A 13,943-nucleotide genomic window follows, 5' to 3' on the forward strand; every position below is an offset into this window, starting at 1 on the left:
CTCAGCGCGGTATTGCGTGCTAGGGGAATCCCCACCCACGGCAATGTCTGTACGGGGTACCCAACAAGCAATTCTATTGGTTGACCGCAAGCTACACCACTTTTTAGCCTAGGGACGCCATGCATCATGGAAACCTATTTTCAATGACATTTTTGGGAGAAATTGTTGGGAATCAAGGAAGCAAAGTGTCCCAACGATTTTGTATTTAACTAAACGCTTTTAGGTTGCTGAAAGCAAGTCTTTGTTAACATCGCGTTAGCCAATAAGAAAATTCGTTATGCGATATCATTCCACCCATGGCCACGTGCTTTCGCATGTGTAGACTTCACATCGGATCGGCGGACGGCCGTCGCACGTAAGTTTCGTGCCTTTCGTTGTTCGGCTCGCATCACGTGCACGCCAGACTGCCGCTTAGCTCCAGACATCGGAGAATGAGAACATTTTCAAAAATTACAAAAAGGAAATCTCTCCCAATGATTTTTCGAAATGACATTCAGGGAATCCTTTGTCAAAACTATTGGGAAGTTGACGACGATTTTTCAAGTGATCGCTGCAAGAGGCTAACCTGACGAATGCAAGTTATACGCTGGGCCTGGTGCCGGCCACCGCTATCTCGCTGGTTTTTAGAAATTCAATTTTAAAATAGAAATTTGCAGGTTTTGCCCTTTACAATATTGGTAAGAGTTCCCCAGCTACTTACCTATTTTCCCATGGTGTCCGTCTTCAAAATTCTATTTAGTGTAGTAGTCGCTGAATTAAACCTTGCCGAGACTTTTGCAGGACTGTAGTGTACCTGAATCGCCGAAGATCGTGGTTCGTGGCAGGGCCAAAGTTGTTTGCTGTGATCACACCTAAATACACCCACAGACCATTTACACACCTAATCCGTCTCCGGTATAAATAACCCACATTTCACAAACCTATTTAAATGTCCATTCCGTTATGAATCTTATTAACACCATGACAAATGTTGCTACCTTCCCATTCAGTTTTGATAACTTCACATTTTGGCAAGTTCCCCTCTGATGAAAGTTACAATCTACGAAATGTGTTTTAAAAAGAAAAGAAAAATAATCTAGGCCTACATAATCGTGAGAAGGAAAACAAAAAAAGTTCCGTCAAGGTTGTTCCCCAATAATTTTTATCCCCTTCTATTTTTGTCCAATACCGACATTACTGTAGCAATTATCTCACACACCACCAAGCTTTTTGTTTCCCGGCTAAACAGCAACGTTCGGGGAGTAAATTGTTGCACATTTCCCTTTAATACACACAATTATAAAACGTGTACGTGTAACTCTACTTCCCGAGACGTCTTCTCAATTTGTTGAACATTTTAACAAAATAATTCGCTATCCATCTTCAACTATACATCGCCTGCAAGAGATGAAAAAGCAACAAACATTATTTTATCGCAACCATTACACGTATTTCCAAAGTCTCCTTGTCAACTTCAGTGTGGTCGATGATTCTTCGGATATTATTTGTTCAGTTCCACTATCCACGGTCGTCACCACACAGTTCTATTGTACTACCGCGCTGTGGGCACTCAGCGTGACCATTTCATTGTGCTATTGTTAGGCAATTTCGGGCGTGATCCCGCGATCGGAACGGGGCCCAGGCGAACGCGGGCGCCCGGGGGGATTAGGAACAATAGGCCCGTTCCTCCCGTTCGCTCGCGTCGGAACGGGAAAAATCCTTTTGATCTCCTCCCTAAATACGTTGATCCAAACATAATAATGACTGGAAAGCCAATTTCATCAACTACTTTTAGATGAAAATACAGGGTGTTTCCAAAAAAAAAAGGAAACTGAGCTTATTTTGTTGATTTCTCAGATATGGCTAATTATTTTGGAAAATGGTAACCACCATCTGTTACATAACCGTGTCTTCTTTCTTATGATAGTGAGATCCCCATCCCCCACGGATGACTGAGCACGAAGTGAAACCGACATGCCAGAAATGGCCTTGCACCAGGTGGCATTTTTGTGGCTAAACTCTGACTGCCCAGTGCAGGCATTTGGTGGCACGCAGTTATGCAAGTCTGGCCCCATTTCAATTTCACCATACCCGTGTTCATGTCTTCTTAAAAGACTGTGCACAGTGGGGTTAACGGGGACAGTGATAAACCTTGATATGTTTTAGCAATTGAATAAATGACTTTGATAATGTACGTTCTGGATTTTGTTATTTTCAACATGCTGAAAACTGTCAATTGGTCTTATGGTGCATGTGGTACAAGGCCATTTCTGGCATGTCAGTTACATCACTTGGTGCTCAGTCATCCGTGACGGTAAAATGGAGTTCGTATTGTGTCAAGAAAAAGAAGACATGGTTATGTTACAGATGGTGGTTCCATTTTCCTATATAATTAGTCATACCCGAGAAATCAACAAAATAAGCTCGGTTTCCTTTTTTAAAACACCCTGTAGTACTGAAATTGCTCAATTCGTTCAAAGAATACCACCATTTAAACACAATGACCGTTAAACTTGTCTCGTCCAAAAATGAGATTTCAAGAATCGTCGTCACAAGTGTCTTCAAACATCACCAGACGCAATGACAATGACACATTTTCATTGTGAAAAATGACACTGACACAACAATGACACGTTTTCTTTTTGTCTACTTCAGTGTTAATAATCTTACAAGGACTGTAGCAAATGATGCAATGACGAAGGCAAATTGTGTCCCGAAAGACTTAAGTCCGCAAAACAGATAACTCACCAAGTAATCCTGTATCGCTGCGATAGAGACGCGAGCCTTTCTCCACTGTCTCTGATAAACAAGATCAGCGTCAAGATGGAAACGTCTCGCCAAGACCAGAGCTTCACCATACTCCTCATTCTCAATCTGGCGATAAATCAAGAAACAAAAGTCACTTCTTATCAAAGGTTGGGGAGTCAGGTTGGCGTAGTGGTTCTTTCCTCGCCTTCCACCGCTGTGACCCGGGTTCGAATCCCGCCTGGGCCAATATGTGGATTGGGTTTGCAGTCCCTGCCTGATTCCGTGGGTTTTCCTCAGAATATTCTTCTGGGGTTTTCCTCCCACCTCTAAAACTGTAATTTCTTCTCACTGTCTCCTCTGTACAGGTTTCTCCAGGCTTGCGAGCTACAGTGCTTAGGGAGCTTTTGAGGAATCCTTGGTTTCATTACCAGAAATGATTAATAAGAGTACAGTGGAACGTCGCTATAACAAACATCGTGGGATCCACAGATATTGTCTGTAATAGCGATCGTTTGGTAAAGCGATTTTCACACATTTTTGGCGCCCTCTTTTGATCATTGTTAATGTGTAGCTGCATTTACAAACCACGCGCAGAGTCGCCAAACTTGCCCATTAAATATTTTCAATTCCGTAGCAGACCTTCACCAAGTATGCCCTGGTAGTTACTGAAAGATGACTTCAAACACGTGCGACTATTGAATTATGTAATTACACAATTTTTAATAATAGCCATTTGTCCCTCTTCTGTTGACATTTCCAACAACAATATTCGGTACGTTTTGTACACTAAAATTGGGAGCTAAGGCTGATGTTGGGTATAGCCGAATGTTCAGTATAGCAGTGTTCGGTATAACGACGTTCCACTGTAGTAGCAATAGTTGCATAATTTTGTATTTCTGAGTGTAAAAAAACAACACATAGATTCTTTGAAACTGCTCAAGAGCCTTTTACCTCACGAGTCAGATAAAACCTTAACGGTAGAGTAGATCATTTGTCATTTGTGCAATTGTTTTGTTTGAGGCAACAAAGAAGCTTTAAATCTAAAGACAACTATTCTGATGAAGTTTTAGATTTGTGAATGCTGTATATTCCGAGAAAACAATATTCTAGGATCTTGATTTCAATTCAAAAGTTGCTGAGTCATGTTTTGAATTGCATCTGAAATCAGCATCCGGGACATGTTCTCATTCAGCCGATTGCAGCTACGCGATGTCATGCCTGATGAAGTTTTAGTTCTGTGAATGCCGTATATTCTGAGAAACCAATATTCTAGGATCTCGATTTCAATTCAAAAGTTGCCGAGTCATGTTTTGAAATGCATCCGAAATCAGCATCCGGGACACGTTCTCATTCAGCCGATTGCAGCTAGGCGATGTCACGCCTGATGAAGTTTTAGCTCTGTGAATGCCGTATATTCTGAGAAACCAATATTCTAGGATCTTGATTTCAATTAGGAAGTTGCCGAGTTAGATTTTGAATTGCGCCCAAAATCAGCATCCAGGACATATTCTCATTCAGCTGATTGCAGCTACGCGATGTCACGCGCTGAACTGACGAATAATAGCAACTGTGCGTTGTGTCAACACTTGTGCTCACCTATTCACGGCTTCGCCAAATTAAAACAAACGGAAATTCCAAAAATGTGTCATTCATTAGAGGCATCTTTGGAAACGACCTTCTTTTATTGTTTTCTTCAAAATGACAGCATGCCAGAGAGAATAATTTCACAGGGAGTTCAGTCCCATTACTATCTTTAAAGATATAGTCCACCATTTGTAATTTGTGCATTTTGTTCATTTGAAGCAACAAAAGTGCTCAAAATCTAAAGAAGGGTACTGAACAACTAACCTGATGAAGTTTCAGCTCAGCTTCAGCTGTATATTCTGAGAAAACAGCATTCTAGGATCTCAATTTCAAATCAAAAGTTGCTGAATCATGTTTGGAATTGGGCCTGAATTCAGTGTCCGAGACACATTCTCACTGAGCCGATTGCAGCTACGCGATGTCGCACACTGATCCGACGAATTATAGTGCGTCGTGCCAATGCCAATGCTCGCCGAATAACAAAACGAACTACTAATTTAAATTTCCTAAAAGGCCTTCTTTCGTTGATTACTTCAAAATGACAGCTTGCCAGAACAAATAATTTCACAGGGAGTTTAGTCCCATTACTATCTTTAAACCAAGTACATGTATGCTTTTCGAAAATAATTTTGTCAGTTACTTTTTGGATAGCTGCAAATGACGGACCCTACCTTTAACAGCATTTGGATATATTTGATAGTTAGCTCACCCTTCTGGCATATAGCTCTTCTGGTGTCGTCTTCTGGAGACTCACGAGACGATAGGTTCGACTAACAACTCTGTCGACAGCAAAACAAACTTGAATGATTGTTTCCTTTCTTTGGCGTTTAGCAATGCGTCTTGCAGTTAATTGTATAGAGCATCTACTTGTCTTGAACTACAGGGTGAGTAAAAAAAAACGAAACCCAAATGTCGGGACCATTGTTTTAGTGAAGTTCTGCATGAAGCACTTTCAAAATCTAGGGTATCAAAGCCCAATTCATAAGCTTTCTTTTAGTACAAGAATCATTCAAATCACTCACGCACTTTTGAAGTTACGGAATTTTAAACATAACCACCGTTTTATAGTTCTGTCCACGGATCAACAGAAGGTTAGTGTTCTTTCAGCAAAACGAAAACAAATCACATAGGGATGTGTGTAAATTGTTTCGCTTTGCTGAAAGAACGCAAACCTTTTTTTGTGATCCGTGGACAGAACTTTAAAACGGTGGTTGTGTTTAATATTCCGTAACTCCAAAAGTACATGAGTGATTTGAATGATTCTTGTATGAAAAAAAGCTTATGAATTGGGCTTTTATATCCTAGATTTTGAAAGTGCTAAATGCAGTAAAAACAGAAGTCCCGACATTTGGGTTTTGCTTTTTTTTACTCACCCTGTATATTACATTTATACACACAATGAAGAACTAGTACTCAAGTATATTGCAATTTTTTTTCCGGGATTTAGTAAAATTAAAAATTGATCTGATTTGCAAATTTCTGAACTGATTTGGAGTTTGACTTACTTGGGGCGTTTTCTTGGTGGCTGAAATCTCTCACTCTCTGTGACAAAATACATCGCCTGAAGAGACATAAGAATGTTCATGTTTTAGTCTTGGAGCATTTTTGCTATGGACTTTGTGCACAAATACCCCATCAACGGCCAGAAAAGGAGAGTTGGGGTTACCTAGACTGGTTCCCAATCCATCCACTGCGTATTTCGAATGTATTCAAAGTTATTGGAGGCGGGGATTAGTCTCGGAGACCATCGTAAGTTGAATTCGAATGCATTCGCGCGCCAAGTATGCCTGATGCTCACGCGAAGACGCGGTGGCTATAGCTTTTGCGCGTTCAGGAAGTCGTGCGTACTTTGCGCGCGAACCAGTACAGTACAGTACGCACACGCTGTGTGTCCTGTCCGTAAAAACGTGCTCCCTTTTGTAGGCGCACGGAGACCATAGGCTCAGTTTTACTTTTTTCTGTATTTCTCATGATTTCCAGCAATTGGCGCAGTGTGCGATGAGGTCTGAAGGCGGACGTGAAACGTTATTTAAACACCCTTTTGCTGGTTCATCCCAAGGACAAGTTGGAACCTCAACAAAAAGCAGAGGTAATCTATGAAATCCCATGCTCTGGTTGCCCCAAAAACTACATCGGTGAAACGGGCCGTGCTTTCGGCACTCGCCTACTTGAACACAAAAAAGAGGTCGAATTTTTTTTAAAACTGACCCTGCACCCGCTCATCCTCCGTTACCGAGCATCATAAGTCGGCAATTACCGACCACGGTTGCGGCTACCAACCACACCATAAAATGGGACAATGCCATGGTATACAAATAATGAATGTTTGTGAGTGCAATGGTAAGAATAATTTCATGAGGTGACAGATGAAATGTTCCATTCCACGCGGCGAAGCGAAGAAATTATTCTTTCCATTGCACGAACGTGCAAATTATTCTTTCCATTGCACGAACGTGAACATTCATTATTTGTTTTATATAACACCTGAATAGATCCTTGTCATCTGAATGGTTGACTTTTAATAGCCAATTTATTCAGGTTAAAACTGTTTAAAAGTTCCACAAGTTCATCTATATATTAATGCAAACTGTTCAACAGGTTCAGAACATTCATATTCAATTTATCTGAATTTAAAACAGCGCGCCACCAGCAGCAGTGACACCGTGCAATGGAAGTTTTATTCACCATGCAATATAACTTCCATTGTACTGTGCGCTGCGCGCCACGCGCTCGCCGTGCGTTGGTACGAATAATTCAATGACATGTGATCAACTATCCACCAATCAGATGGCGGGGATTTATTCAGATGTTGTATAATGATTGATATAGAACCTGACAAAGCAACTGGATGGCTCAGGGAGGCCATATGGATCAGATGTAGGGTGGAGAACACTCTCAATAAAGACGACGGGGCATACAAGCTCCATAACATCTCAGACCAACTAAGTAAAATGACCAAGCAGTTCTTGAACGGACCTGTTTCATGAGTTTAGTGCTCCTCATGAGCATAGTAGCATCCTCATCGCTGTCCTCATCACTGTCGTCATCTTCATCGTCTTGAGGAGATTGGTTCTTACTGTCGTCATGGTCGCGATCAGATGGAATGCGGCGACGCTTCAAGGCTGAGGTTTTACTCTCACACTATGTCAAAATTGAAGAGCAAAAAAATGACAAGGTTGCAGTGGTTTGCTGAGGATTCATACCCATAACGGAAAATCAATTTAATTGAAATATTTTGGCTCTTAAATTTTAAAGACACGGCTTTTAATGAATATGATCCCAAAGATGTTTTGTTTGTTTGTTTGTTTGTTTGTTTGATTTCGGGTGTTTTTATTTGTTTATTTATTTGTGAGTGACTTGTGATTGGCTTGTGATTGGCTTGTGATTGACTTGTGATTGACTTGTGATTGACTTGTGATTGGCTTGTTATTGACTTGTGATTGACTTGTGATTGACTTGTGATTGGCTTGTGATTGGCTTGTGATTGACTAGTGATTGACTTGTGCATGATTTGTGATTGACATGTGATTGACTTGTGATTGGCTTGTGATTGGCTTGTGATTGATATGTGATTAACTTGTGATTGGCTTGTGATTGGCTTGTGATTGGCTTGCGGTTGGCTTGTGATTGGCTTGTGATTGGCTTGTGATTGACTTGTGACAGACTTGTGATGGACTTGTGATTGACTTGTGATTGACTTGTGATTGACTTGTGATAGACTTGTGATTGACTTGTGGTTGACTTGTGATGGACTTGTGATTGACTTGTGATTGGCTTGTGATAGACTTGTGATTGACATGTGATTGACTTGCTATTGAAATGTGATTGACTTGTGATTGACTTGTGATTGACTTGTGATTGACTTGTGATTGATTTGTGATTGACTTGTGATTGACTTGTGATTGACATGTGATTGACATGTGATTGACTTGCTATTGAAATGTGATTGACTTGTGATTGACTCGTGATTGACTTGTGATTGACTTGTGATTGTCTTGTGATTGACTTGTGATTGTCTTGTGATTGACTTGTGATTGACTTGTGATAGATTTGTACCTCAATCGACAGGAAGCCTTTGTCTGAGGCTCTGTTGACCCTTGGTGCCGGCTCAAACCATTCACTGGAATCACCCAGGAGATTAGTCAGGTGCCTGGTGGAGGCCACAGCCACAGCGCCTGAATACCTAGCCAGGATCAAAGCCTGGTGAAACAGGAACAAGACTAAAAATATTAACATTGGGACAATTAAAATGCTGCAGTATGTAAATTTGGACCTTCGGAAAATTACAATGCGAAATGTTACAGATATCTTTCAGGAAAAATCTAGAACTTTTGTGTCATCGATAAGTTTTTACCTTTTGTGACCAAAAGTTGATGTCGATCAAAGAGTTTGGGGAAGGAAGGCCTGTGAATACAAGAACACCATACGTACTGTTATTGATGGACACAGACAGAGAGCCAAGCAGGCGGACAAACAAACAGAGAGCCTGACAAGGAATAAAGGAAGACCAAGTGAGTGATTACCTTCGGCTGGTTTCTTCCTGGATGGAATCAGAATGTTTGGATTCTTTTCATCATAACCGGGCTAAAATGGAAAACAACGAAACTTGAAAATTAATCACTAGAATATCAGCAACACTTCGATATTCATTTACAAGGGTTTTTGGATGATCACATTTTGGATGACTTCATGATGACATCACACATTTTTCAAAATTGTGTACATATGCCTGTTACCTAACAAACATAATACAAAAAGAATTTTGAATTTTGCATGTTGTGTTCATGAGATAAGGCTTAAAGGTCCAAAAATTCAAAAAAATCTTATTAAATTGCAAGATGACGTCATCATGATGTCACCTCAATTTTTACCTATAACACATCCCGGTCTACCTACATACCGAGTTACAACCCAATCGGTCTTACAGTTCTGTAGATATAGGACTTCAAAATATGCATGTTTGTGATGACATCACTTGACCCAGGATTACGTCATCATGACGTCACACTTCGGGGTACATCTCTGCTATAAGGACTATGACTATGCTTTATACTTTGAATGATGTATGACAAAGATTAATGCCAAAAGTGGCACTGAGAAAAAAACATGTACAAAGTCTATGGGATTTAGGCGACAAAAAGAAGAAGGAAGAAAGAAAAAATGAAAAAAAAAAGAAAAGGCTTTTTATTTGCAAAAAAGCCAAATATTGACAATATATCCAAAATACCAGTATGTTCTAACTGTATGAGTTTAAAATAAAAAAGAGGGAAAAAAGGAGGCAGGCGCAGCAGGACATAGGAAGCAAGCGGGGACAAGAAACTGGTTTGTTTCCTTCCTTGGCCTTTTTCACATCCAAATTTGGAGAAGTGTGAAAAAATTTGATACAGTCCGGTTGAGTTAAATTTCTACTTTTCTTTTATTGACAAACTCACACTTTCAGAGAGTTAGTACCATTTATTTAAAGCTATAGTCCATCATTTGCAGCCATCAGAAAAAGTAACTGGCGTATTATTGTTGAAAAACATAGTTGGTTGAAAGATAGTTAAGTGGACTAAACTCCCTGTGAAATTAATCTTTCTGGCAAGCTATCATTTTGAAGTAATCAACAAAAGAAGGCCTTCCCAACGATGCGTCTTAACCATAGGAAAATTTAACTTAGTAGTTCGTTTTGTTATTCGGTGCAGCGCGCGCAAGCATTGGCATGACGCACAGGCGCGCGCAGTTGCTATAATTCGTCAGATCAGTGCGCGACATCGCGTATAGCTGCAATTCATAACAATTCCAAACATGATTCAGCAACTTTTGATTTGAAATCAAGATCCTAGAATGCTGTTTTTCTCGGAATATACAGCTGAAGCTTAGCTGAAACTTCATCAGGTTAGTTGTTCAGTATCCTTCATTAGATTTGAACACTTTTGTTGTTTCAAATGAACAAAATGCACAAATTACAAATGATGGACTATATCTTTAAAACCTGACATGATCACCTGATTTTCGGGAGACCAGCTCCCCCTATTCTTGAGAGATGGTATGTCCCACAGTGCAACCACGCCCGATTGCTGAACGGTGACCAATTGCTGACCGTCCGGTGACGTGCACATCTTGTAGATACCGTCCTGAGTGGGAAGACCAAAATGTGGACGTCATTATCTACATGTGGCACATCATTTAGTCGTCAACATCATTTCCATTTAACGTCCATTTTTCCCACGCTGTGGGTGAGACGTTGTCTTTCTTTAACCCTCCTGCTATTTAAGCAGTCACAGACAGTCAAAATTCACTTCCACTTCCCCTGCTGAACTTTTAAAGGGAAGATACAACATCTGCAAACATCACACAACGAAATTATCAAATTATCAAGAAATACCTTACTGGACTGTTCTAAAAGGAATGACAGTCTAAAGCATCCTGTAAAATCATGGCTCCTGTTGTGCTGAAATTTTCAAGAAAAAAAGTATTTTTCCAACGCTGGTCGGCCGACCAGCGTTGGAAAAAACTGGTGTTTCAAAAACTGCTCCGAATTTTCATAATTAGTTATTCCGCATTTTCTTTGCAATTGATTACACACATGTGAAGGGGTACAAGTCTGCTAGACTGATTCTCTGACCTTACAATTCCCCAAAGTCTATAAATTGCTCTGTTTCATCTTAAGTGGGGTCAGGGAACAAGACTGCAAGAACATGATTGGTTTTCTTGGTTTTTCCAGAATCTACAAGCCCAAAACATGAAAAAAGTCATTTTAACAATATTTGCTGTAACAGGCTAATACTCAATTTTTGAATGAAAATTGCAGCAAAAGCAAATGCTGTACATTCCTTTTAACAAAAGCTAGTCACCAGCAGTCAGATCATATGTCAAGCAAGCACTGTGACTAGTCAAACTGGGTCGACAGACAAAGCAGGCAAGTTGTGGTCACAGCTGTTTTATCACTCACCTGGGGGCAAAGCATAGCTGTATCAAGTTACTTAATCAGTCCCAGCCAGTCAATCCTGCTTTATGTGGGATTGGAACTCTTAAGGGTTGAAAACAGTCACTTGATTGATTTTGACTGCAAGGACAACTTGGCACAGAATGTACGTTTCCATGGGAGGGTTAACCCTCTTGCTATCTGAACAGTCACAGACAGCCAAAAAATCAATCCTCTTCCCTGCCATGCCTTTTACACAGGCTAGTCAATAACAGTCAGATCATATTTCACGCAAGCACTGTGACAAGTCAAATCAGTCAATAGTCAAAAACAGGCAAGTGGTAGGCACAGCTGGCTTATCAGTCACCTACAGTCAAAGCATAGATGTATAAAGTGACAAACACAGTCAAAACCAGTCAATCCTGCTTTATGTAGGCTTCTCAGACAATGGAAAAGAAAGGTTTAGAATGCCATTTGAAAAATATAAACCAGGCTACATTGAAAATCAAAACAGATTTCACGTCTATGTGCATTTTAACGTGACACAGATGACATTCCCCAAATTTTAGTTACGCTGTAAACCTATCCGCTCCGTTCACAAGTACCCCCTCACTGGCAAAGAAGGTACAGTTGGGGGTGACCGACCGATGCCATCTTGCCCGACTGTAATTTATTTGGAGCGAAGCGCGGCCACTGCATGTACATAGCACAAGTCCTCTGGTGTGTGTGCGTCACGCACAAGGAACGGTGCGCGTCAACCAGCGAGATGTCCCGTCCATGGGACGTCGTTGCTAGGTAAAACGGCGCCCTCTTTGTCGGCGCAGGGAGCCCATTAAGCCCTTCAGACAACTTCCAGGATTTGAATGTTAGAGTTGGGTTCCTTTAATATGGGTATCCGGGTAACCGTGGATTTATTCCAATGGGGTACCAGTTCGCTAACTACCCGTAAATGCACACTGCTAGTCAAGCCAGGCAATGTAATAGAGGGGCAATAACATGATGACACAAATGAAATCTTGGGAATTTTGGCAACAGGACCCACGAAGTTCCGAGCCCATATCAAGCAGGCTTAAATTCAAACTAATGCACATGTGTGAGGTGGGCTCAGAACAAACTGACTAAATCATTAGCTTCCAAGACTTTGCATACCTTTTTGTCTGTTCTGTTGAATATTGAAATTGATGTCATCTTCCTCAGCAGACGACGGGAACTTCCAGACTGAGAAAAAAAAAACAGAAAAAAAACACCGCATGCCTGAAGTTTATATGATTTACAAAATCAATATATATGAAATACTGCAAGTAAAACTTGCGCCATCCCCCTGGCAAACTTTCTGTCCATGTTACGTACGTAGCACTGTGAGCATAAAATATCTTGTCAAGAAAGTTTTAAATTCTTTAAAAGCACAATCCTCAGCAATGGGCTGGGAATGTACAAGTGTAAAATAGGACAAACAACTTGATGTTATTATCCTGCTTCATTTCCCAATCCCATGTCACACTTTTGTACCCCTTTAGCGCGGAAAGGCCCACATGTTAGAGTCATTAGTTATAATGAGCTGAGCTCTCCAGAGACCTCGTAAATATCCATATTGGAAAGGATTTTTTTGACATTGGCCTTCTCTCCACAGACCACCTTTCAAGTTTGGTTGAGATTGATGACTGAACTTACAGTGAACTGGAACACACACACACTGACACACCGACACACGGACATACAGATGGAACACGCGATCCTCATTAGATGTCATTAGTATCTCTCCAGAGACCTCCTAAATATCCATATTGGAAAGGATTTTTGGACGTCAGCCTTCTCTCCACAGACCACCCTTCAAGTTTGGTTGAGATTGATGACTGAACTTTACAGTGAACTGGAACACACACACACGGACACACAGAAGGAATACGCGATCGCAATATCCCCCTGTCTGGCTTGAAAGCCAGAGGGATAAAAATAAAATCTGTACATTAATATCCATATTTTTCGTGAATTACATAAAATCTGCACCAGTTGGCTGCTCCGTATCTCTTACAATCTCACCTTCTTGATCTCATCCGAGTAGTCAGTCACCAGCTTGTAGTACGGTTCCTCATCCAGCCTCCTCCACGCGCTGATGCCATGTCTTGCTGCCATGGTAACCGCATCTTGCCCCTCCTCCTGCGAGCAGGAGCCAATCAGGAGCAAGGAGCGGGTCGGCAGGTAGACAGCGCTACTGACGCCCAACGGATGCTCGCTGCTAAACTGGAAACTGTGGTTTAGGATGTAACCATCTGTTGGACTGAGGAAGGAAACAAATAAAGTTTAACTTAAAAACATTATTGCTTTAAAAGTATCGTCCATCATTTTTCAATTTGTGCATTATGTTTGCTTGAAGCAACAAAAGTGCTCAACATCTAAAGAAGGGTGCTGAACAACTAACCTGATGAAATTTCAGCTCAGTAAATGCTGTATATCCCGAGAAAACACTATTCGGGGAGCTCGATTTCAAATCAAAAGTTGCTGAGTCATGTTTTAAATTGGGCCTGAATTCAGCATCCGAGACACGTTCTCACTGAGCCGATTGCAGCTACGCCATGTCGCGCACTGACCCGACGAATTATAGCAACCAGGCGCGTGTGCGTTGTGTCAATGCTTGCGCACGCTTCGCGAATTGAAAAAAAACGAACTACTAACGGAAATTTCCTACGATGCTTCTTAGACATATCGTTGGAAAGGCCTTCTTATT

General features: G+C 41.0%; 1 protein-coding gene across 1 annotated transcript in view; it reads right to left on the reverse strand.

Annotated features, from left to right (window-relative positions):
* Positions 1–13,943, reverse strand: part of LOC119737678 (neuroblastoma-amplified sequence-like) — a 44,683-nt gene that overhangs the window by 17,737 nt on the left and 13,003 nt on the right. Inside the window, exons 9-18 of the mRNA XM_038212192.1 lie at positions 13,259–13,496; positions 12,368–12,436; positions 10,299–10,427; positions 8,835–8,895; positions 8,666–8,715; positions 8,368–8,511; positions 7,288–7,452; positions 5,817–5,872; positions 5,021–5,090; positions 2,728–2,853 (exon numbers count right to left, since the gene is read on the reverse strand). Coding sequence (XP_038068120.1) covers positions 2,728–2,853; positions 5,021–5,090; positions 5,817–5,872; positions 7,288–7,452; positions 8,368–8,511; positions 8,666–8,715; positions 8,835–8,895; positions 10,299–10,427; positions 12,368–12,436; positions 13,259–13,496 — 1,108 coding nt within the window. The remainder of the gene's footprint in view (positions 1–2,727; positions 2,854–5,020; positions 5,091–5,816; positions 5,873–7,287; positions 7,453–8,367; positions 8,512–8,665; positions 8,716–8,834; positions 8,896–10,298; positions 10,428–12,367; positions 12,437–13,258; positions 13,497–13,943) is intronic.

The sequence above is a fragment of the Patiria miniata genome, unplaced genomic scaffold (genome assembly GCF_015706575.1).
Source record: "Patiria miniata isolate m_02_andy unplaced genomic scaffold, ASM1570657v1 HiC_scaffold_10, whole genome shotgun sequence".
Classification (NCBI taxonomy): Eukaryota; Metazoa; Echinodermata; class Asteroidea; order Valvatida; family Asterinidae; genus Patiria; species Patiria miniata.